This window comes from Ranitomeya variabilis, chromosome 4 (assembly GCF_051348905.1).
Source record: "Ranitomeya variabilis isolate aRanVar5 chromosome 4, aRanVar5.hap1, whole genome shotgun sequence".
NCBI classification, from domain to species: Eukaryota; Metazoa; Chordata; class Amphibia; order Anura; family Dendrobatidae; genus Ranitomeya; species Ranitomeya variabilis.
In genome coordinates, this window is record NC_135235.1 from 687,863,079 (window position 1) to 687,887,354 (window position 24,276).

Consider the following 24,276-nt stretch of genomic DNA (forward strand, 5'->3'; position numbering starts at 1 on the left):
AAGAGTTTTTGCAGAGTCGAAAGTAAGAAAAGGGCGATCTCCTTTCTTGTTGCTCTTACAAAAAAATATTTTATAAAAGCCTCAAACTTCTGTGTGTGAATCAGACATGAGATCTAACGTGATAGAAGATTACAGTGCGGGGAAGACGGGAAACCTTCATATAGACGGCCGGTGGGGATGGACTCAGTGACGGACTCTGGACAAATATGTTTCTAGAGCCGTAGGAGAAGATGGAGATGTCGTCCTCATCATGAAGTAGTTATTTCTCCTGTCACGTGTAATGAATATCTCCTGCAGTATTGCTAATGCCGATTCCAGGGTCGGTAAATGAGACGAGAATTAGTGTTATGGAAGATGAGTCTATGAGGAACGTATTCAGCTGCCGACTCTGAGGAAGAAACTGCTTGTTGTCTGTGGCCTAAATATATAGGTTTTATTAGTAGATGGAAAGAAGAAAACTGAATACTGTAAAATAATAAATCTCCTCATATGTTTCCCTTATTATCTCCAGTAATTGTATTATTACACAGGATTTTTATGATGTTACATCGGCTCGTGTTCTTCTCATTCAGGTCTCTACAATATCTGATCCTCTCAGTGAAAATCTTCTCTAGAATAGAATTTTCCTGATTTACCCATCAAGGCTGGATATGGACAGAGACAAGATGGCGGAGAGGATATTACACCTCACCCTAGAGATCCTCTACCGGCTTACTGGAGAGGTGAGAGATTCTGATGACGTCACATTACCTCATTCTTATCTATGGGAATAACAGATGGACAGAACTGGAGAGGTGAGGACTCTGGGAATGTCTGTAGTGAGATTTATTAATGTGTCTCTCCATAACCAGGATTACATAGTAGTGAAGAAGACCTCTAGTGAGCGCTGTCAGGACCCTGTGTCTGAGAGATGGGGAAGACCCCTGAGCCCAATCATGTGGTCTCCACCTCAACCCCTGATACATGAGGACATCAATGACCAGAAAATCCTAGAACTCACCTACAAGATGATTGAGCTGCTGACTGGAGAGGTGACACTGCTGGGGATGCTGGGACATTATATAGTAATGCTATGAAGGGACCAGGGGGATGATGATATCATTGTATGTGTCAGGTTCCTATAAGGGGCCAGGATATCGCCGTCTACTTCTCCATGGAGGAGTGGGAGTATTTAGAAGAACACAAAGATCTGTACAAGGACGTCATGGTGGAGGATCCCCAGCCCCTCACATCACCAGGTAATATACAGGACTAAATACACACAACATCTAATTATCTGTATGTAAAGAATGAATTCAGTCCCTGTATGTGTTTCCTCCAGATCTATCCAGTAGGAGGACAACACCAGAGAGATGTCCCCGTCCTCTTCTTCCACAGGACTGTAAACAAGAAGAAGCCAATGTTCCTCACAATTATCAGGTAGATGGAGAGAAGGTGTCATGAGATCTCTCCTATGATGTGTAGACTGCTGTGAAGGTCTTGTGCTCAGTCTTGTTTTAGCCACCAGTATTATATGTTTTATACTTGTGTAATGAGAACGGTGGAGATGGCAGGATTAGAGCTGATCATAGATGTGACTTCTCATCTGTCTGTGACTATTGCAATATTTGTTTCAGGGTGAAGATCTGACCCATATTAATACTACAGGGACATATGTGAGGGGTGATGAGTGGTGTAAAGAGGAGATTACTACATATGGCTACCCAGGTGAGTAGTAACCTCTAAATGCAGAGAAGTCACAGATTCTTCTCAGTCACTTGCTGTGGCTGCTTTATCAATGGTGTAGTCTGGTCATATCACAATCGTGTCATCATTTTGCCTCTAAACCACAACATTCTCCTCCATTTGGAAATGTTGAAATTACTTTGTGCAATTGTGAAATCCTTTTAAATAGAACTTACAACCTGGAGGATCCACCTACCTCCTGGGATTAGAAGACGCTGACACTTACCTGCCCAGATCTGTAAACCACAAAGCCAAATGACAGTAGATCCCTGATATCTTATTGGATGAATCTACCTTCTCCCCTTTATGTGCTGCTGAATGTGCTCATATGGTCCCTACAAGACCAGGTCCAGTCTTTCTGGCCAAGCTTCACTTTTATGATCGACAACATTAAATGTGCAGTGACGCCAAGTATGAATTTCTGTACAATAACAGCAGAGTTTCCCTTTATCCTGACTTCTCACTTTCTTTTAAAACCAACTAACTTCAAACAGGATTGTGATAAACTACATAAAAACCATTACACCTGTGCCATGATATATCTCTAAGCTGTGCTGGGCTGATGGCTGTGATATGCATTTATTCACACCTGCAGGAGATGTGTTGGCATGGCTCGAGCCCTGGTTTCATGGGTTCACTCCACATCATAAATTCCATTATGTTTTCAATCCTAAGGAATTCAGGTTACTGCACAATCTCTCCTGAAATGGGGGACGCTAATACTTTCTCTATTCTTATCTTTGACTATCTAATATTTGTTCTCGAAACTCATCTGACAGAAAATATTGGCCCTTTTGTTAGTTTAGATTGCCAAGAGCCATCGAGCCACATACAGTAATTACCCCAGAGAGGTTTCACCACTAGTTACTCATTTATTTCTGATGAAGACTGTTGAATTTGATCATTTCAGTAGATGTGTTATTGTCCATAGTCACAGTTTTTGACTACAGTAGTTAGTTGCCAAAATACTCTGATAACCAGTTCCTGACGCCAGTTTTGTGTTCCTAATCAGGGCCCATTTTTCAAATCTGACGTGTGTCACTTTGTGGTGAGAATTTTATTATTCTTTAAAAAATATAAACCCCATTTTTTTCACTTTCACAAATGGGAATAGCAAACAAATGGACCTCACAAATTATTTTCTAACGTCTCTTGAATCTTAAAATTCCCTATATACGGTTGTACATTACTGTCTGGGCACATGGCAGGGTTAAGAAGGGAAGGAGCGCCATTTAACAATTTGAATCAAGATCTTACTGGAATAGTTCGCAGACACAACGTACAGTAATGGAGTCACTGTTCAGGGTCACCTGCCAGCTCAAAAGATGGCCACCAAGGCTTGGTGCTATCTACTCCATTTTCCTGATCCCAGCCTTTAGAAGGGAACCTGTCAGTAGGATTGTGCACAGTAACCTACAGACACTGTCAGGTCGGCGCCGTTATACTAATTACAATGATACCTTGGTTAATGAAATCCATCTTGTGGTTGTTTAATCCTCATTTTGAGTTTTCGGTTAATGATATTCCCGTGCTCTGGACCAGCCTGTGGGGGGTCTTCATGTGGTGCTCTGATTAGGTATTCATCTGTATGGCTTCTGACAGGTTACTGATCACTCACTGACCTGCCCCCTAGTTCACATAATGAATATTATATATATCTTTGAAAAAAAATTCATTTGGAAATAGCGCTGGTCGTGCCTGCACAATAGCAGCTATCGATGATCTGATAGCTGCTATTGTGCAGGCACCGGCAGCACCATCTTGGTAGCAAAAAAAAAAAAATCTTCCAAGATGGTGCTGCCTGCATAGTAGCAACTATCAGCAATCGCCAATAGCTGCTATTGCGCAGGTGCGGGCAGCGTTATTTTGTAGGAGGATTTTTTTTTTGTCTAGCAAGATAGCGCGCATGCGCAATAGCAGCTATCGGATCATTGATAGCTGCTACTGCGCAAGCGCTACCAACTCGATTTCCAAACAGTTTTTTTTAATAGGAGTTTCAGGAAAACAACAAAGAAATGTATATATAATTAATTACATATGTGATTACGATGCTGTGCAGGTGCTGCCTCTGGCACCTGCCTGGAGAAGGTTTTTTTTTTTTGCTAAATGTGGTTTGTGCACACTGCAAGGCTCAGACACGAGGGGGAGATTTGACTTTGGGAGAACGGATATTACTGGATTGATTTATGGAAGCCATGTTGCTTTTGAAGAGCCATTGAGCCACTAATAATGTGGAAACTTCTGCTTTTTCACTGACAGACGATGGACCTGAGTGGGAACTTGTTTTTCATGAGATGAGTAGAAGTTTTTATTGGTATTATGTTCATCAGCATAATATTTCTTTGTGGCTTTTTTTCCATATTTGGGAGGCAGAATGAACAAACAGTTGAACACAACGCTCCACTGGATCATCCTATGAGGTTTTTTATTAGTTTAAAACAAGAGGAAGAAATATGGAGCTGAAGTCCAAAATACTAAAAAGTATAAGTTTATTCGATTGAATCAATTAGTAACATTCATTTAAATATATGTAACATTAATACAAGAGACATGTTCAGCAGAGAGATCAGGTAGATATCAGTGTGTAGACCAAATAGTACCACATCATTAGTTTAATAAAGTGCTTAGTGCCGTTCCATCATATCAGGGATAAAACCCAAAGGGGTAAGATGGTAAGTAGCAACCATAATAATCAGTGCCTAGCGCCAAAGTGCCCAAAATATATCAGACCATCTCCTATCCTATGGTTCCTTACCCATCATGTGGTATATCGGGACCCATGCCATGCAGCCCCTATGTGCGTTTCGTGTTGGCTTCATCAGGGTGCAATCCTGATACCTTTTAGTATTTGGACTTCAGCTCCATATTTTTTCCTCCTGTTTTCAACATATTTAGAATTGGAGTGTCCTTTTGTTAATGCTTGGTTCACTGTTTCCCCACATGGGGTGGAACATGCATGACAGATTTGCACTAATGGTTCCTTTTATGGTCTGTATTTATCTTATGAGGTTTTCTATTAGGCCGGGGTCACACTTAACGTATGAAAAATCAGTCCGAGTCTCCCTGCTGAGAGTCGCACAAATGTTCTCCGTATGGTCATCCGTGTGTAATGCGTTTGCAATGCGATGATGTGATTTTCTTGCATTCATGTATCCGTATGGCATCCGTATGACATGCATATGGCTTTACATTTCTCACTGCTTTTCCCCATTGAATTTAATGGCTCAATGGGCTGAAATGAGGAAAATGTGTGCGTATTTCTCACAAGTCACACTGATGGTCCGTGTGGTGTCCGATTTTTTATTTTTTCTTGCACCCATAGGCTTGCATTTGCGAGACTCGGGCGATATACACGTACAATCGCAGCATGCTGCGATTTTACATGCAAGCAGAATATGCCGAGAAAAAAATGTGATCTGCCCCATAGATTAACAGTGGTCCGAGTGCAATGCGAGGTTTTCTCGCATAGCACTCGTCTGTATTCAACGCTAGTGTGACCCTGGCCTTAGACTGTGAACTGTCATTGTCTTGGTGCATTATTTAATATTTTTACATAACTTGCCGTTTTTACAGACAGTTTAAGTATAAATGTTAAATGACATTCAAAGATATTTTATTCAAAAATAATTTGTTTTATTCTTAGCAGATGACTGTACCAGGAGATCAGAGGGACAGCTACCATTGTCTATTTTTAAATCCGATGATCTTGGGACCCCACAGGATATAATTGAATTGAATGCCATTACTCCAGATATACCATCATTCCTTCACAGCAAAGATCTTTTATCTGATCCTTTGAAACAGGTCCTGTCTTCTGATTCATTACCGACTGCTAAGGAAAATCAAAGTCACAAAATAAGCATTAAAAGCAGAAATAATCCTAAATCAAACAAGCCATTTTCATGTTCAGAATTTAGAAATTGGTTTCCCATTGAAAACATTGAAAAGTCTTTTCTTAAACATCCAAAAATTCACACAGTGGAGAAAAGATTTTCCTGTGCCATGTGTGGGAAATGTTTTAATCTCAAATCAAATCTTGTTAGACACCAAAGAAGTCACACAGGGGAGAAACCTTTTTCATGTTCAGAATGTGGGAAATCTTTTAGCCATAAAACAAGTTTGGTTCAGCATTATAGAACCCACACAGGGGAGAAGCCTTTTTCATGTTCAGAATGTGGAAAATGTTTTAACCGAAAAACGTATCTTAATAGCCACCAGAGAACCCACACAGGGGAGAAGCCTTTTTCCTGTTCAGTCTGTGGGAAATGTTTTAACCACAAATCACATCTTGTTATACATGAGAGAATTCACACAGGGGAGAAGCCTTTTTCCTGTCCAGAATGTGGTAAATGTTTTAAACAGAAACTAGATATGGATAGGCACCAGAGAATCCACTCAGGGGAGAAGCCTTTTTCCTGTCCAGAATGTGGGAAATGTTTTAAACAGAAACCAGATATGGTTAGGCACCAGAGAATCCACTCAGGGGAGAAGCCTTTTTCCTGTTCAGAATGTTGGAAATGTTTTAATCAGAAATCAATTTTGGTTAGGCACCAGAGAACCCACACAGGGAAGAATCCTTTTTCATGTTCATAATGTTGAAAAATTTTTAACCAAAAATTGTATTTCTTAAAGGGGTTGTCCTTTGCTTTTTCTTTTTTTTTTTTACTTTTGGTATGCTTCAATAGTCTCCATGCCAAACCACTTGTGACTTGCGATCACATGACAGAGGTCAACGGTGGGCAGATTTCCGGCGCGATTGCCGGAAGCGCAAGTTAAATGCTGCTGTCAAATACCGTTGTGAAACTTTAACGGGTTAATAGCCGCGAGTGGATCGCGTTTCCACCTTCAGCTATTCCGGGCACTTCTCAGCTGTTTAAAACAGCTGACATGTTCCGGGAAAGATGTGGGTTCACCGCCGAAGCCCACATCAAAGGGAGGGTGCCTGACATCAGCGTAAATGTACGCCCGATGTCGGAAAGGGATTTAAATACATTTTTCCTACATTTTTCAACCAAGAAAGAAGAAGGACATTTTGATATGGCTATATTTTAACTTTGAAAAAATAAAGAATTCATAATTTTAAACATGTCTTGGAATTGTGGAGTAGAAGCTGGATAAATCTTCTCCTTTCTAGTGAGATGGGGTTGTCCAAGAAGTGGACATCACCTTTAAACATCAAAAATGCCACACAGAGAGAAACCATTATCATACCTAGAGTGTAAAAAATAAATTAATGGACAATCGTATTTAAGTCTGAAAAAAGTGGCGCAAGGTGTTAAAGCTCTTTCCTGCAGCGAATAAAACAACCACAACAGAGATTGTCACAGGGGAATAGTAAAAAAGAAAAAAGTATATTGACGCTAGAAAAAGAAAAATAGAATGGGAAGCTGAAATAAATGCTCAAGCTCATACAATATGGCCACAGTAGGCAAGGAACTGAGTTAAGTTGATAGACTCCGCGTCATGCAGATCCTTCAGACCAGCCGCACATACCGTTCTCCTACCACACGGCATCTGGATACCAGGACCCGGAATCCCGCTGTTTACTGGAGACACTTCACGGAGTAGCTGCCACCGGTCAGGGCAGCTCTCCGATATCACTCTCCAATATCGCTCCACAGAACTTTTTGCCTATTTCACCTCACCATCCTTAAAGGACACCCCGGCTATTCCACTGACAGGACTATGTACCTTCCTAAATGGTAAGAGACCAGTATACCCTATTCTGTTTAAGATCTCAAAACCTTTGGCTGTATATTAACTGTATATTATCAAATTAGATCATTTGCAGGCACCACCTGCAGGACATATCTACTTTATTTACTAGGCACGAACATTGGAGTTTGTCAACTTAACTCAGTTCATTGCCTACTGTGGTCATATAGTATGAGCTTGAAAATCGTATTTTGTTAACCATCAAAAATAACTCAATAGGGGAGAAACTACATATGTTATTGAAAAATTGTCCAAAAACATAAGTCATATAATTAAATGAGAAGGGTAATTACTAGGAATGAGCAAACGTGCTCAGTGATACTCTGATATCACTTGAATATCTGGGTGCTTGGAAATACTTGGTGAGCATTAGCTGTTGCTCGGATTTGAAGTTCGAATCCCCACTCCACATGTTTGATGTCTGATAGACAGCCAATAAACATGCAGGGATTGCCTGCCAGTCACTGTAATGCCATAGCCATCTCGGTAGTGGCATTAATGTGATTGGCTGGCCGTATTATATAATCAGGGGTTATAAAAGAACAGGTGCAGCCACGCTCGGCACACTGATGCCAGTGCATAGCTCAGAGACAGTTCTTATTGGAGAAAGAGAGTGGTTGTACAGGCCTGTGTGTGCACAGTATAACAAATCAGAGTCCTGTAGTGTTGATACTGGTGCTGAAGCTGAACCATCATATTAACAATCCTTGTAAGGGCTAACCTTGTGCTTTGTTGTTTGTATCAGATACATTCTGCATTTAGCCTAGTGAGGGACAGTTGCATGAGCAGGGGGATTGGCTGAATACAGTCTCTAGGCAGGACTTAGTGCTTTGCAGTCCATTGCTAAATATATAGCAGCAGCAGTTGACCACATTCTTTTTTTCGTGGGTGAAAATAGACTATAGTGTTATCCATAGAGTATTACGTGCTTTTTGGTGCATTTCTGTGGAATATAACAATCCAAATAAGTGTGGAGAAATGTTTCTGGATTGAATTTGTCATCCATACACTTTTACCTGCTTTGTGTTACATTATGGTGATATTAAACTAAAAAACAAAAAAACGCTTTGACTGGTGCAGGTGACCAATTTTTTTTTTAATAAAAAAATAAACTTGGCTTCCAGAGACATAGCAATTAGAAAATGTGTAATGCATGCGGTAAGGGGCGGGGAAGTGGAGATGCTAACGATGGTGCACGTAGACAACGAGGACGTGGGGCAGATGCGACTACGCCTGTTGCTGAAGCACAAGAACCGCGCCCATCCACATCACCTAGGTTTCTGTCCCACTTTGCAGGAAGGTAAGTGTCACAGCATTCTTCTTCGGTATCACACAATCAACAGAGCAAGAGAAGAGTGAACAATCCCAAGACCTTTATTTAGGCAGAAATAGGAAAGGCCCATAATCCACCACACAAAGGATAAGATAGTCCAGAACCCGAATGCAGTTCAGTAACAGGATAATGGGAAATGATTCACTGACCCTGTGGAAAGATAATAGTACAATACTGTGGGGGGCTGATATCAGATGGCAACAACAGCCATTCATCGATTAGCAAATAACAACTCATCCTACAAAAGAACACCATGAAAATCAGTAAAATATTAATACAAACAAAATGATCCTCACATACCATATCACACCATCACACTAGGTACACCACTTCTGAAGCCAGAACAGGTGGTCCTTTGAATAGCAGATAATACTTACAGCATGCTTGGCAGCATCACCCAGTCTTCCATGCTGTCCAGTCTCAACAGCCAACATCCTCACCTTGATCCTCCTTTCATGTTCAGTCCCAGGAGATTAGTGCTCCCACACTAGGACATTCCGAGAAGCTCTTTACAACTTAATTTATTGATTGTGGCCTCTCAACCTGCATATTCTAAGAGTGACAAGAGGACATTCTGTTTAATTATGCCCAAAACTTAGAGTACTCACATTTTGTCTAAGAAGGAACATGATTATAAGGCACAGTTATTGACAAGTCACTAAGTCATGAGGACCAGGATGCAGTGGTTGAAGAGGGTGGATCACAAAGTCAATGACCGAAGGTGGGATGCAGAGCGAGGCCAGAAGCGCTGAGGAGGATGAATCGGCAGTACCAAAACAGACAAAGAGGCAGTGGGGTGACCAGAGGGAGAAGGTAAGCAACTGTTCCATAGAGTACCGACACTCGTGAATTTCTACATGAAAAAGTTAGGAGTTCCTCAGAATGGGACTTTTTTAACGAGAGTTCTGAGACCTGACTGCTAAGAGCTTAACCACCATTAGCGTGATTAACCCATTCCCGACATGTGACGGAATAGTACGTCACATGTCGGGACCCCCGCTTTGATGTGCGCTCCGGCGGTGAGCGCACATCAAAGTCGCGACATGTCAGCTGTTTTTTACAGCTGACATGTGCGCGCAATAGCGGCGGGTGAAATCGCGATCACCCGCCGCTATTAACTAGTTAAATGCCGCTGTCAAACGCAGACAGCGGCATTTAACTACCGCATCCGGCCGTGCGGCCGGATATGAGCGCATCGCCGACCCCCGTCACATGATCGGGGGTCGGCGATGCTCCTCCATTGTAACCATAGAGGTCCTTGAGACCTCTATGGTTACTGATTGCCGGTGGCTGTGAGCGCCCCCCTGTGGTCGGCGCTCACAGCACACCTGCATTTTAGCTACATAACAGCGATCTGATGATCGCTGTTATGTAGCAGAGCCGATCGGGCTGTGCCTGCTTCTAGCCTCCCATGGAGGCTATAGAAGCATGGCAAAAGTAAAAAAAAAAAGTTTTTAAAAATGTGAAAAAAATAAAAAAAATATAAAAGTTTAAATCACCCCCCTTTCGCCCCAATCAAAATAAATCAATAAAAAAAAAACCCAACCTACACATATTTGGTATCGCCGCGTTCAGAATCGCCCGATCTATCAATAAAAAAAAAGCATTAACCTGATCGCTAAATGGCGTAATGAGAAAAAAATTTGAAACGCCAGATTTACGTTTTTTTGGTCGCCACGACATTGCATTAAAATGCAATAACGGGCGATCAAAAGAACGTATCTACACTAAAATGCTATCATTAAAAACGCCAGCTCGGCACGCAAAAAATAAGTCCTCACCTGACCCCAGATCACGAAAAATGGAGACGCTACGAGTATCGGAAAATGGCGCAATTTTGTTTTGTTTTGTTTTTTGCAAAGTTTGGAATTTTTTTTCACCACTTAGGTGAAAAATAACCTAGTCATGTTAGGTGTCTATGAACTCGTAGTGACCTGGAGAATCATAATGGCAGGTCAGTTTTAGCATTTAGTGAACCTAGCAAAATAGGCAAGCAAAAAACAAGTGTGGGATTGCACTTTTTTTGCAATTTCACTGCACTTGGAATTTTTTTCCCCGTTTTCTAGTACACGACATGCTAAAACCAATGATGTCGTTCAAAAGTACAACTCGTCCCGCAAAAAATAAGCCCTCACATGGCCAAATTGACGGAAAAATAAAAAAGTTATGGCTCTGGGAAGGAGGGGAGCGAAAAACGAAAACGGAAAAACGGAAAAAGCTCCGGGGGTGAAGGGGTTAAGCACATGTCATCTAAGCTTCTTCTCCTCTGCTAGGTGCTTCCCAATCTCTTGTTCTTGACACTGGTGCAGATGCCTTCCACCCTGCACCTGTCCTTGCACATTATAATGCACCATCATTAGGCAATTCCAAATTGTGCTCCCAGCACAGCATTCAGACAGATTTGCCAGATCCTCTGATCAAAGTACGCTGCATCACTGCCCATTTCCACAAGCCTGCTACAGCTGCTGACGCTCTGGCAGTGCTGCAGCAGCGCATGCAAGTGCCAGCTCAGCGACTGCTATGCGATGTGTCCACGCGTTCGAACTAAGGCTTTGTGAGCAGCAGAGACCAGTTGTGCAATACCAGCTCCAACACGTACTCCCTGCTAGACCCATGCTACAAGCAGAACTTTGCATCTCTCCTTCCTGAGGCACAGAGGTCTTCTAAAATGCTGCTATACCAGAAGGCTATTGTGGAGAATATATTGAAAAAATTCCCATTAGACAATACTAGCTGCAGGGGCCAACCAAGGAAGAGAGGTGAGGGAGACACACAGCAGAAGCAGGGGTACACTGTCAAAGGCCTGGTCCAATTTCATTACACCATCCTAGCATCCAGCCTGATGACCGGGTATTTTTGACAAGGAGGGAAACATTTTTAAAAATCGTCAGGCAATACCTGGCTGACCAAACCAGCACACTCCCTAATTGCTCTGCTACCTTCAACTATTGGGTCTCAAAGCTGGACAGCAGACATGTTGGGCAGCCCTGCCGTTTGCGTCTTGTCTGAGAGGGTTTTTAATGCCACCAGGAAGGGTCATAGCAGAAAGGAGCTTTTGCTTGTCAACAGAGAACGCTGACAGGCTCATTCAAAAAAATTAATAAAGCCTGGATTAGCCCACACTTTTTCACACTACCAGATGGCAGCAGCACATAAAGTGTTTTTAATGTTCAATATTTGAATGAGGCCATCCAGTTGTTGCCTTCAAGGCTGTATGATTGATCTTCCTTATCATTTTTTTCCTGACTTTGTACTTTGTGCAAAGCCTTTAGGAGTGTTTTTATGAGTCACTCCACCTAGTGCCTTCAAGGGTGTTGTGATGACACAGCATTTTATCTTAATCAACCTGGGGTCTATTTTCAGTAAGCCAGGAGGCATTGACTGTTTTAAATATATATGATCACTTGTGAATGTGTTTTTCTGGTTGTTCAAGAAAACAGACTTTTCCCTTCACTCATGACAGCACACCTGAGAGTGGGATCCACCCAGTCAGGACAGGAAACCAGCTTAAATAAAAGGGCAGTACCTCTCCCTCACTTCATATAAATCAGGAGACCAATTGGAAGTTTTTTTGGAGAATATAAAGACAAACTTTATTAACAACAATAACAGATTAAAAACACAGGTCACTGTCACGTAGTAACAGTGCCATAGACATACGAAGTGCAAAAAGACACCGGACGTGAAAATCCACCACACACAAGGTATGATCTAATAAGGGAGAAAAACACTCAGTACATAACGCAGGTGCAAGTAGCACATATGGTTCTGTTCAATCAATATGCCCTAATGACATTGATCCCATGAGAGGTAGCCCATGTATATAAGGTGCAAGTAATCCATACATATATGTCCCGGCAGTATGCCTGAGTCACCCTCAATCATCATATGAGGGCCAATTCATGAGTATAAATTCTCCCTGGGCAGGGGACTAAGTCCATACTCAGTAACCCCTATAAAGTGTCTGGGCTATAAAATTAAAATGAAGCATACTTCACCTGAGTGTTGGTGGATCAATTGCACATGCGTTTCGCCGCTGTTCGCCTTGCTTTATCTCCCTCACTTCAGTAGGGTGTCCTGTCCTGACAGGGATCCTTGTCCTGATAACCTGGCGGTTTGAAGACTTTCTTATCCACTCCCCCACGCCTGTCCCGGCACTGGAAGAACAGGCAGAGCGCCTGTATGCCGGCCTTCAGGTGGTGGAAGCACTGTCCGCAGGTCCTGTGGGTCCTCGACATACATGCAGGCGAAGAGCGGTTAAGTCATGGGCCCAGTGACTCTTCTGCGGCTGCCCTGCTGCTCTCCCTCTTCCTGCTAACCGCCGCTTCATAGTGAGCTGGGCTACCGGGGCGTGCGCCTCTGACATTGTGCGCGAGGCACACTGGGAATGGGCGTGCCCGCATGACGTCGGGGGGTGTGCGCTGGGGCCAATTTGGCATTTCCATGGCTAAAAATCCAGCCAGGGTGCATGGATACTGGGCACATCCTGGCAGGGTGGCTGGAGGAGAGAGGTGCATGGATCGGTACCAGAGGAGGCAGGAAGCGCAATGAATCTCTCTTAGGCTACGTTCACATTTGCGTTGTGCGCCGCAGCGTCGGCGCCGCAACGCACAACGCAAATAAAAACGCAGCAAAACGCATGCACAACGCTGCGTTTTGCGCCGCATGCGTCGTTTTTTTCATTGAATTTGGACGCAGCAAAAATGCAACTTGCTGCGTCCTCTGCGCACCGACGCGGGCGCCGCAGCGACGCATGCGGCGCAAAACGCAAGTGCGCCGCATGTCCATGCGCCCCCATGTTAAATATAGGGGCGCATGACGCATGCGGCGCCGCTGCGGCGCCCGACGCTGCGGCGAGGACCGCAAATGTGAACGTAGCCTTATAAGATGACCACAGAAGTGGCGCTTGTGTCCGAAGCTCTCCATTATGGAGGATCACAGTGGACAGCAGCCCTTACAGCAGCAGCAGGATCATTAACCAGTGTCTATGCCTGGTCACCAGCTTGGGCGCACTAAGAGGAGCAGCCGCTCGAGTGGTGGCAGCCGTCCCGGCCAGAGATCGCGGGACTCCTCGGTATTCAGGAGGGACATAGTTTGTAACCCTGATCAGCCTCCGTATCTGCTACCCTTGGTTTGTTAGCGGGTGGTGAGTAATCTACAAGAATGTTACCTTTGTTGTTAGTAGGGAACTTTCTGCTTAATCACTGGGGGCCTAGGAAGGCTAGTGCCAAGACAAAGAATAAAGAGTGTGCCCTTTGTAAAACCCCACTGGCAGTTCAGTGGCAGAAGGATCTCTGTGCTGAATGCATACAGTAAACCCTACCGGAAGAGACCCCTGACTTCGCCACGAGCCTTAGGGCAATAATCAGGGTGGAGGTGAAAGGTTCCCTAAAGTCAGCTTTGAAAAAGGGAAGCAAGAGAGCTCGGGGGCTTGTCACGATTTTAGAGGCCTCGCAATCTGGTGGGGAATATGTGGAATCCCTGTCCCCTTCCTCCTCCTCCCCATCCTCCTTACCTCCTCAGACAGTGATGTAGGCAGTTGACCTTGCCTTCCGGCTGAGGTCACGGATGACTGGTTATGGCAGTCAGGTCAACTATGGGCCTAAAGGAAAAAACACCTAAATCCTTAGAGGATGTTATGTTTGGGGGGGCCTGGAGGAAAAAAGGAAGCGCACCTTTCCAGTTAACGCTAATAGTGATGAGGGAGTATACTTTTTGCACGGGTATTCCGGAGCATGCTTGGGTGGTCTCCAAGTATTTATGACTGGTTGCTAGGGAATCCCCACATGTAATCAAGCTTTCTAGTAGCTGCAAATCATCCAGCTGTGGTAAGGAAAATTAAATCTCCGAGCAGTCATAAATACTCGGAGACCACCCGAGCGTGCTCGGGAAAACCTGAGCAACAAGTATACTTGCTCATCCCTAAACATTAGGATAGAAATGCTCATAGAGGAGTAGAAAAAGCCAGAGAGGTCTGGTAGCCTGCCCTCATCTTCCAAAAGGAGATACCCCTTTGAGAAAAACAACTCGGAGGGTTGGGATAAAACACCTAGGATCGATGGAGCATTAGTTAAGTCCTCTAAAAAATTGTCCCTGCCCTTGGAGAACTCCGTCACGCTTAGAGACCGATTATATAAAAAGCAGATGGGTTCCTTAGGCACAACTGGGAGGCAGCCGCAGGTGGTCTGAAGCCGGCAATAGCTGGGACATGTACTGCCTGTTCCCTTATGGTCTGGCTGCAACAGATGGAGGAACAGCTGAGGAGTAAGGTTTCAAGAGATTAAATCTTGGTCAATATGACTATGTGGCAAGGAGCAGCGGCCTTCATAGCAAACTACTCAGCCGACTCGGTGAGGTTGGCAGCAAACCTATCCAATGCGGCTAGATGGGCCTTGTGGCTAAAAGAGAGACATGCCTTCGAAAAATAGACTCTGCTCCATTCCATGTGACGGTCAGTTTCTCTTTGGTCAGAAACTAGAGGACATCTTAGGCTACTTTCACACTTGCGTCGTGTGACGTACATTGCAATGCGTCGTTTTGGTGAAAAAACGCATCCTGCAAAGTTGCCCGCAGGATGCGTTTTTTCTCCATAGACTTGCATTAGCGACGCATTGCGATGTATGGCCACACGTCGCATCCGTCATGCGACGGATGCGTCATGCTTTGGCGGACCATTGGCACAAAAACGTTCCATGCAACTTTTTTTGTGTGTGTCGTGTCCGCCATTTCCGACCGCGCATGCGTGGCCGGAACTCCGCCCCCCCTCCCCGGACATTACAATGAGGCAGCGGATGCGTTGGAAAACTGCATCAGCTGCCCCGTTGTTCATTTATTTCACAACGTCCATCGGTACGTCGGGCCGACACATGGCAACAGCCCCGTACCGATGGAAGTGTGAAAGTAGCCTTAGAAGCTGGGGCTTCAAAGACAGGAAAGGGTCTGGATATTTGTTCAGGGGACCCTCTTCATCAAAGAATCCCCCCCAATGACATCAGGTCAGAGGTAGGGGAGAGGATCTCTCTCTTCCTGCCTTGGTAAACATCTCCCCCAGTCACTGGATCCTAAAGGTACCGTCACATTTAGCGACGCTGCAGCGTCGCTGTTTGGTCGCTGGAGAGATGTCACACAGACAGCTCTCCAGCGACCAACGATGCCGAGGTCCCCGGGTAACCAGGGTAAACATCGGGTTACTAAGCGCAGGGCCGCGCTTAGTAACCCGATGTTTACCCTGGTTACCAGCGTAAAAGTAAAAAAACCAAACATTACATACTTACCTTCCGCTGTCTGTCCCCCGGCGTTCTGCTTCTCTGCACTGTGTAAGCACAGCGGCCGGAAAGCAGAGCGGTGACGTCACCGCTGTGCCCTGCTTTCCGGCTGGCCGGCGCTCACAGTGCAGAGAAGCACGGCGCTGGGGGATAGACATCGGAATGTAAGTATGTAGTGTTTGGTTTTTTTTACTTTTACGCTGGTAACCAAGGTAAATATCGGGTTACTAAGCGCGGCCCTGCGCTTAGTAACCCGATGTTTACCCTGGTTACCAGTGAAGACATCGCTGGATCGGTGTCACACACACCGATCCAGCGATGTCTGCGGGAGATCCAGCGACGAAATAAGGTGCTGGCCTTCTAGCTCCGACCAACGATGTCACAGCAGGATCCTGATCGCTGCTGCGTGTCAAACACAATGATATCGCTAGCCAGGACGCTGCAACGTCACGGATCGCTAGCGATATCGTTGTTAAGTTGTTCAGTGTGACGGTACCTTAAGTGTCATCAAGGACGGTCTATTGATAGACTTAGTCCATCCACCCCGGCAGACATTTATATTAGCACCCCACAGGAAATCTCCAGGAGCTAGCCCTGGAGGCGGAGATTTTGGGACTGATGTAGAAGAAGCAGGTTCTGCACGAAGTCCCAGTTGAAGTTTTAGGAAGAGGATTTTATCCGCCCTCTTTTTTGATACAGAAGCAGGACGGTTCTCTAAGGACTATCGTCAACCTGAGGAAACTCAACCAATGGGTTGTGAATTACTCTTTCAAAATGGAGTCAGTAAACATGGCTATAAAACTGTTATTCTAGGATTGCTTCATGGCAGTCATAGACTTAAAAGATTCCTATTATCACATCCCAATCCAACGTGACCATCAGAAGTTCCTAAAGGTGGCTCTGTCTGTTCAGGCACTATCAGTATGCAGCCCTCCCATTTGGTCTGTCAGTGGCCGCAAGTTAAGACCGGAAAAGATACAATCCTTCCTGGGGTTGGTTCTGGACTTCAAGCACCAGGTCTGTTTCCTACCTGAGGACAAGATCGTGCCAAGCTCATTATTTTGGCTATCGGCAATGCAGGAGCCTATAATGACATTAAGAAAGGTGATGTCCTCACGAGGATCCATAACATCTTGCATACCGGAAGTAAGATGGGCACAGTTCCACCTAAGGCTGCTACACTGGGAGGTCCTGTCGGCACAGAGGTCGTTAAAATGGCATTTAGAGGGAAAAGTACATCTTTCCTTAGCTGTAAGAGACTCCCTTGCCTGGTGGTACACATCTGAGGTACTAATCAGTGCAGGGAACCTGGTCTCTAGAAAGAAATCAGGATTCAAATTTAAAGGAGCTGTGGGCTGTGGAAAGAGCCTTAAGACACTTTCTTCCCTTCCTTTGAGATTGCCATGCCCGGGTCATGTCGAACAGTCGTGCGACTGTGGTAGCACAGTGGTATCTCATATCAACCACCAGGGGGGAACGAGGTCCCATACCCTTATGGGGGCAGCAGACATCCTGCTCCAGCTAGCAGAACAACACCTGCTATCTCATACGGCACTTCACATAAGGGGTATAGAAAGCAGACTTCCTAAGTTGCAAGAAACTGAGGCAGGGAGAATGGTTTCTAAATCCTCTAGTGTTCCAGCAAATAGTGCAGGCATGGGGCAGGCGGGAGATAGATCTGTTTGCCAGTTTACACAACAGTAAAATGAGGAGCTTCTGCTCGTTAGACCTAAGGGAAAATCCATTTGCGGTAGATGCCCTTCAGATACCTTGGAAGTTCAGTATGGCCTACGTGTTTCCCCCGATAGCAATGATTCCAATGGTCGTCAGAAACATCAGAGAGGATCAGGCAAAAGTAATTCTCACTGCTCCATTTTGGCCGAGGAGACCGTGGTTTTCCCTTCTAAGATAGATATCTGTTACTGATCCATGGATTCTACCAGAGATCTCGGACCTGCTTACTGGGAACGGTGTGCCACTCTCAAGTGAAGGGCTTCCATCTGACAACATGGAATTTGAGAGGGCGTTTTGAGTCGGCAGGGATTCTCACCAGGGCTAGTCTCCACCCTGTTGAAAAGTAGGAAGCAGGGCCAGTGCCAGGAGTGGGCCGCTGCCGCTATCAGCGGCGCCAGGGCTGACTCCTCCTGCCAGCGCCGACTCACCCCCCCATTGCCCGCCCCGCAATTAACTATACCGGCGTCATGCCGGTACAGTTGAATGCAATGATGGAGAAGAGAGCATCCGCTGTTGCTCCCTCTCCCATCATTTCCCGCTCTGCCTCGCGCTGACACTGCGGGTGCGCGATGACGTCATATCATCGCGCACCTGCTGTGTGGCCGGGCAGACTGCAGCTGCTGAGACCAGAGCCGGGAGCAGCGCGGGGCACGAGGAGGGGTGAGGAGAGTGTGTTTTTTTTTATTATATATCAGTGAGTGATAACTGGATTGTGGGGCAATTGGGCTGTGCTGTATTACATTCTATGGGGGCTGGCTGCATTACATTTTATGGGGCTGGCTGCATTACATTCAATGGGGGCTGGCTGCATTGCATTCTATGGGGCTGGCTGCATTGCATTCTATGGGGGCTGGCTGCATTGCATTCTATGGGGGCTGGCTGCATTGCATTCTATGGGGGCTGGCTGTATTACATTCTATGGGGGCTGAGCTGTATTACATTCTATGGGGGCTGGGCTGTATTACATTCTATGGGGGCTGGGCTGTATTACATTCTATGGGGGCTGGGCTGTATTACATTCTATGGGGGCTGGGCTGTATTACATTCTATGGGGGCTGGGCTGTATTACATTCTATGGGGGCTACATTATATTCCAAGGGGGGTTATATTCTGTGGGGAGGTGGGCTGTATTATATTCTATGGGGGGGCTGTATTACATTCTATAGGGGGCTTATTACATTCTCTGGGGGCTACATTATATTCTATGGGGGCTGTATTATATTCTACGAGGGGTGACTGCATCATACTCTGAGGGGGCTACGTTATATTCTATGTGGAGCTGCATTATACTATATGAGGAGGGCTGCATTGTATTCTATGGAGGGGCTACATTATGCTCTATGAGGGGGCTACCGTATATATGCAGGGGCTGCATTATACTATATGAGGGGGCTGCATTATATTCTCTGGGGGGTTACATTATACTCAGGGGGCTCCAATATATTCTGTGGGGTGGCTGCATTATACTCTGGAGTAGCATCATTATACTATATGTGGGTTGCATTTTACTGTATCGAGGACTATGGGGAATACATTATACTATGGGAAGTGAATTGTACTACATCGATGACAATGGCAGTACATTATACTATATGGAGGACTGAGCAGTTTATTTTAATATATGGAGGACTATGAGGAGTGTATTATACTATAAGGAGGACTGAGGAGTGTATTATACTATATGGAGAACTGAGGAGTGTATTATACTATATGGAGAACTGACTAGTGTATTATACTATATGGAGAACTGAGGAGTGTATTATACCATATGGAGGACTGAGGTGCACATTATAATACTAGATGGTGGCCCGATTCTAACGCATCAGGTATTCTAGAATATGCATGTATGAGCCACGCAGTATATAACACGGGCCACATAGTATATAACACAGCCCATGTAGTATATAGCAATGTGAGCACCATATCCCTGTTAAAAAAAAAAAGTTATATACTCACCCTCCGTCGTCCAGCGAAGCTGTCCTGATGCGAGAGCCGCTGCCGCCAGCTTCTGTTCCCAGAGATGCATTGCAAAATTACCCAGATGACTTAGCGGTCTCACGAGACTGCTAAGTCTTCTGGGTAATTTCGCAATGCATCTCTGGGAACGGAAGCTGGCGGCAGCCGCGCGCACATCGGCAGACAACGGAAGGTGAGAATAGCAGGTTTTTTGTTTTTTTATTATTTTTAACATTAGAATTTTTTTACTATTGATGCTGCATAGGCAGCATCAATAGTAAAAAGTTGATCACACAGGGTTAATAACAGCGTTAACGGAGTGCGTTACCCGCGGCATAATGTGGTCCGTTAACGCTGCCATTAACCCTGTGTGAGCGCTGACTGGAGGGGAGTATGGAGCGGGCGCCGGGCACTGACTGGACGGAAATAGGGAGGGACTAATTCTTGGCCGGACTGTGCCCGTCGCTGATTGGTTGAGGCCTAGCGGCCTCGACCAATCAGAGACGTGGGATTTCCAGGACAGACAGACGGAAGTGACCCTTATATATTAGACAATTATATACATAGATATGGAGGACTATGGGGTGTATTATACTAAACAAGCAAAATGCTGCCTATTCATCGAGTGATTGGATTGTTTATGCGGGAACAGAAATCCTTGTTCTCAGCAGCACATCGCCGGTGTAAACTGTCTATATGCCCCGCATACATGTAAGTGTTTGAGGACAGGGTGGTTCTAAGACCAGATCCAGCTTATCTCCCCAAAGTAGTTCTTAAATTCCAAAGAAGCCAGGAGATCACCTTACCTTCCTTCTGTGATAACCCTAAAAATCCAGGGGAGGAAAAATGCCATACTTTAGACATGAGGAGTTCCATGTTGGGGTGCATGTCCAAGACTAGTCAATGGAGGAAAGATCAGTCCCTATTCATAGCCTTTTAGAGTTGCAGAGAGGGTTATGGAGTATCTTAAGGTACCATTGCCAGATGGATCAGAGAGGCCATTAGCTTATCTTACTCTGCGAGTGGCGCTCTGGTTCCTGAAGGCATCAGGGTTCACTCCACCAGAGCAGTGGCTAGTTCCTGGGCAGAAAAGGCAGAGGTATCGATTGATCAGATCTGTAAGGCCGCTATGGGGTGCTCACCATCTACTTTCTTAAGCACTACAGACTGAATCTGTCCTCCTCAGCTGACCTACACTTTGGTGGAAGGGTGCTGCAAGCGGTGTTCACTCCCTAAGAAATTTATTTCTCCAAAAATCTCTCAGGTGTGTTGTCATGGGTGAAGGGAAAACACCAAGGTTACTTACCAGTAGCTGTTTGTTCCAGAACCCATGATAGTGTAAGGAGGTGAAACACAAGAAGAGTCTGGGGGCGGTTACCTTCTCGGCTCTGTGCCTGGAACCATTGAGCTGTGCTACAGGTTCCCCAGGGGGCAGACTTAGAGACTTGGACAGGAAGGAAGCGGGCAGAGAGCAGGAAAGGCACGGGCGCAAGGGACAGAGCAGCATGAGCAGCGGTCAGAGCAGGGTGCAGCTGCAATCCGAGAGAGAGCTCCCAGTCTGAGGACAAATACAGGGAGACTGCCCAGAAAGACTGCATCTTGTGAGTACTTGAAATCAGACTCTGCTGTGACTGGAGAGGGGCGCTTTGAGACCCGTGTAGGGACATTGGCCCGTGCAGAGACTTCGACCCCCTGGTCCCCGCAGTATCAGTGCAGAGCCCCCGATTCCTGGTTCAGAGACTTAACATTGCAGAGCCCCTGATTCCTGGCTGTGCTGTAAAAGCTAAAGACTCAGAGCCTGTGCATACCACATTAATTCCCGAAACCCCAGGCAGCAGGCTCCTAAAGACTACTCAGTCCAGAGGGGTGACAAGTGCTGCTGTTTCTCGGCGCCTACGTTGGCGCAAGTCCTCATCAGACTGAGAAGTGTTCTTTTCTCAAGAAATCTTGCTTACTTCTGTTACATTGTTTTACTCTCACATTTTTGCCCTGTTTTATTGCTAGTTATTTCCCATTGCTTCCTCCCTGCGAGGAGAACCTGATTCCTGTTATTAAACCCCTCAACTGTTGATCTGTCTGTTCTGTGGTGACATACTCAGTACCTGCATATTATTACAATAGCACCCGTATATTCCCACTCTTCTCACCTCTTGGGTGTGCACTATAGTTTGGGTGTGTTTTGTTGATATAATGTGGTGTTGTTTTTCCGTGTAAATTAACCAGAGGACCTCTCATGCTCTGTAATCCAACTGAAGTGAGGTACCGCCCTTTTTATTTCAGTAGGTTTCCTGTCCTGGATGGGCAGATCACTCTCTCAGGTTTGTTGCCATAGGTTCAGGAAAAAATGGCTACCGTTAAGTAACCATGGTGTTTTGTTCTTATAAACCTGTAATATTGACTTGTAAATTGACATTTGATGTTACATATTGTGCTGTTATTCTGGATGACCAGAGACACAGGATAATTGAGTAATGATGTTTGCTGATATGTTGGTTACACATTTTCCAGGCCAGCTAGCTTGTTGACTTGCAAACAGAGGAGGAAAAACAATGCAAATGGATGAAATAATCAAATAATGCAAGTTGATCTCATTACCATTCTTCCCCTTTACCTCTGGATGCTGGCTTGAAGGACAGTTGTTAACTATAAAAGAGGATTTATGCACCTCTGTGACATATACTTACATATACAGATATACAGCTGTGCTCAAAAGTTTACATACCTCAGCAGAATTTTTGCTTTCTTGGCGTTTTTTCAGAGAATATGAATGATAACACCAAAAACTTTTTCTCCACTCATGGCTGGTGGTTGGGTGAAGCCATTTATTGTCAAACTACTGTGTTTTTTCTTTTTATACCATAATGATGTTAGCTGGTTAGTATATATAATTAAAACTTAACCTTTATTAAACTCATTAAACCTTCTTTCAAAGTGCAAAAAAAACAGTGCAAAAAGAACATGTGCTGGTGCAAAATATAGTGCAAAAATTATTTTGTACACTCCACATGTACAGTGGGGCAAAAAAGTATTTAGTCAGTCAGCAATAGTGCAAGTTCCACCACTTAAAAAGATGAGAGGCGTCTGTAATTTACATCATAGGTAGACCTCAACTATGGGAGACAAACTGAGAAAAAAAAATCCAGAAAATCATATTGTCTGTTTTTTTATCATTTTATTTGCATATTATGGTGGAAAATAAGTATTTGGTCAGAAACAAAATTTCATCTCAATACTTTGTAATATATCCTTTGTTGGCAATGACCGAGGTCAAACGTTTTCTGTAAGCCTTCACAAGGTTGCCACACACTGTTGTTGGTATGTTGGCCCATTCCTCCATGCAGATCTCCTCTAGAGCAGTGATGTTTTTGGCTTTTCGCTTGGCAACACGGACTTTCAACTCCCTCCAAAGGTTTTCTATAGGGTTGAGATCTGGAGACTGGCTAGACCACTCCAGGACCATTAAATGCTTCTAACGAAGCCACTCCTTCGTTGCCCTGGCGGTGTGCTTTGGATCATTGTCATGTTGAAAGACCCAGCCACGTTTCATCTTCAATGCCCTTGCTGATGGAAGGAGGTTTGCACTCAAAATCTCACGATACATGGCCCCATTCATTCTTTCATGTACCCGGATCAGTCGTCCTGGCCCCTTTGCAGAGAAACAGCCCCAAAGCATGATGTTTCCACCACCATGCTTTACAGTAGGTATGGTGTTTGATGGATGCAACTCAGTATTCTTTTTCCTCCAAACACGACAAGTTGTGTTTCTACCAAACAGTTCCAGTTTGGTTTCATCAGACCATAGGACATTCTCCCAAAACTCCTCTGGATCATCCAAATGCTCTCTAGCAAACTTCAGACGGGCCCGTACATGTACTGGCTTAAGCAGTGGGACACGTCTGGCACTGCAGGATCTGAGTCCATGGTGGCGTAGTGTGTTACTTATGGTAGGCCTTGTTACATTGGTCCCAGCTCTCTGCAGTTCATTCACTAGGTCCCCCCGCGTGGTTCTGGGATTTTTTCTCACCGTTCTTGTGATCATTCTGACCCCACGGGGTGGGATTATGCGTGGAGCCCCAGATCGAGGGAGATTATCAGTGGTCTTGAATGTCTTCCATTTTCTAATTATTGCTCCCACTGTTGATTTCTTCACTCCAAGCTGGTTGGCTATTGCAGATTCAGTCTTCCCAGCCTGGTGCAGGGCTACAATTTTGTTTCTGGTGTCCTTTGACAGCTCTTTGGTCTTCACCATAGTGGAGTTTGGAGTCAGACTGTTTGAGGGTGTGCACAGGTGTCCTTTTATACTGATAACAAGTTTAAACAGGTGCCATTACTACAGGTAATGAGTGGAGGAAAGAGGAGACTCCTAAAGAAGAAGTTACCGGTCTGTGAGAGCCAGAAATCTTGATTGTTTGTTTCTGACCAAATACTTATTTTCCACCATAATATGCAAATAAAATGATAAAAAAACAGACAATGTGATTTTCAGGATTTTTTTTTCTCAGTTTGTTTCCCATAGTTGAGGTCTACCTATGATGTAAATTACAGATG

The 24,276-nt window shown here is 44.8% G+C and overlaps 1 protein-coding gene and 1 long non-coding RNA gene across 4 annotated transcripts in view; one reads left to right on the plus strand and one right to left on the minus strand.

Annotated features, from left to right (window-relative positions):
• Positions 1–576: 576 nt before the first annotated feature.
• LOC143767698 (oocyte zinc finger protein XlCOF7.1-like) lies at positions 577–8,448 on the plus strand. 2 transcript variants are annotated; one of them, XM_077256199.1, is made up of 6 exons: positions 577–722; positions 852–1,031; positions 1,115–1,238; positions 1,322–1,419; positions 1,617–1,707; positions 5,369–8,448. In XM_077256199.1, the coding sequence occupies exons 1-6, from the start codon at positions 651–653 to the stop codon at positions 6,316–6,318; spliced, it is 1,515 nt and encodes a 504-aa protein (XP_077112314.1). In that variant the 5' UTR covers positions 577–650; the 3' UTR covers positions 6,319–8,448. The 2 variants fall into 2 exon arrangements, with proteins under 2 accessions (XP_077112314.1, XP_077112316.1); XM_077256201.1 differs by having other exon boundaries at positions 5,372–8,448.
• The window catches only part of LOC143767721 (uncharacterized), a 31,049-nt gene continuing 12,196 nt past the window's right edge, over positions 5,424–24,276 (minus strand). Inside the window, exons 1-3 of one of the 2 annotated variants that reach the window (XR_013213756.1) lie at positions 22,324–22,388; positions 9,151–9,325; positions 5,424–5,557 (exon numbers count right to left, since the gene is read on the minus strand). This is a non-coding gene — a long non-coding RNA (uncharacterized LOC143767721). Of the gene's footprint in view, positions 5,558–9,150; positions 9,326–22,323; positions 22,389–24,276 lie in introns of those variants that run through there. The other variant, XR_013213755.1, reaches the window with a different exon arrangement.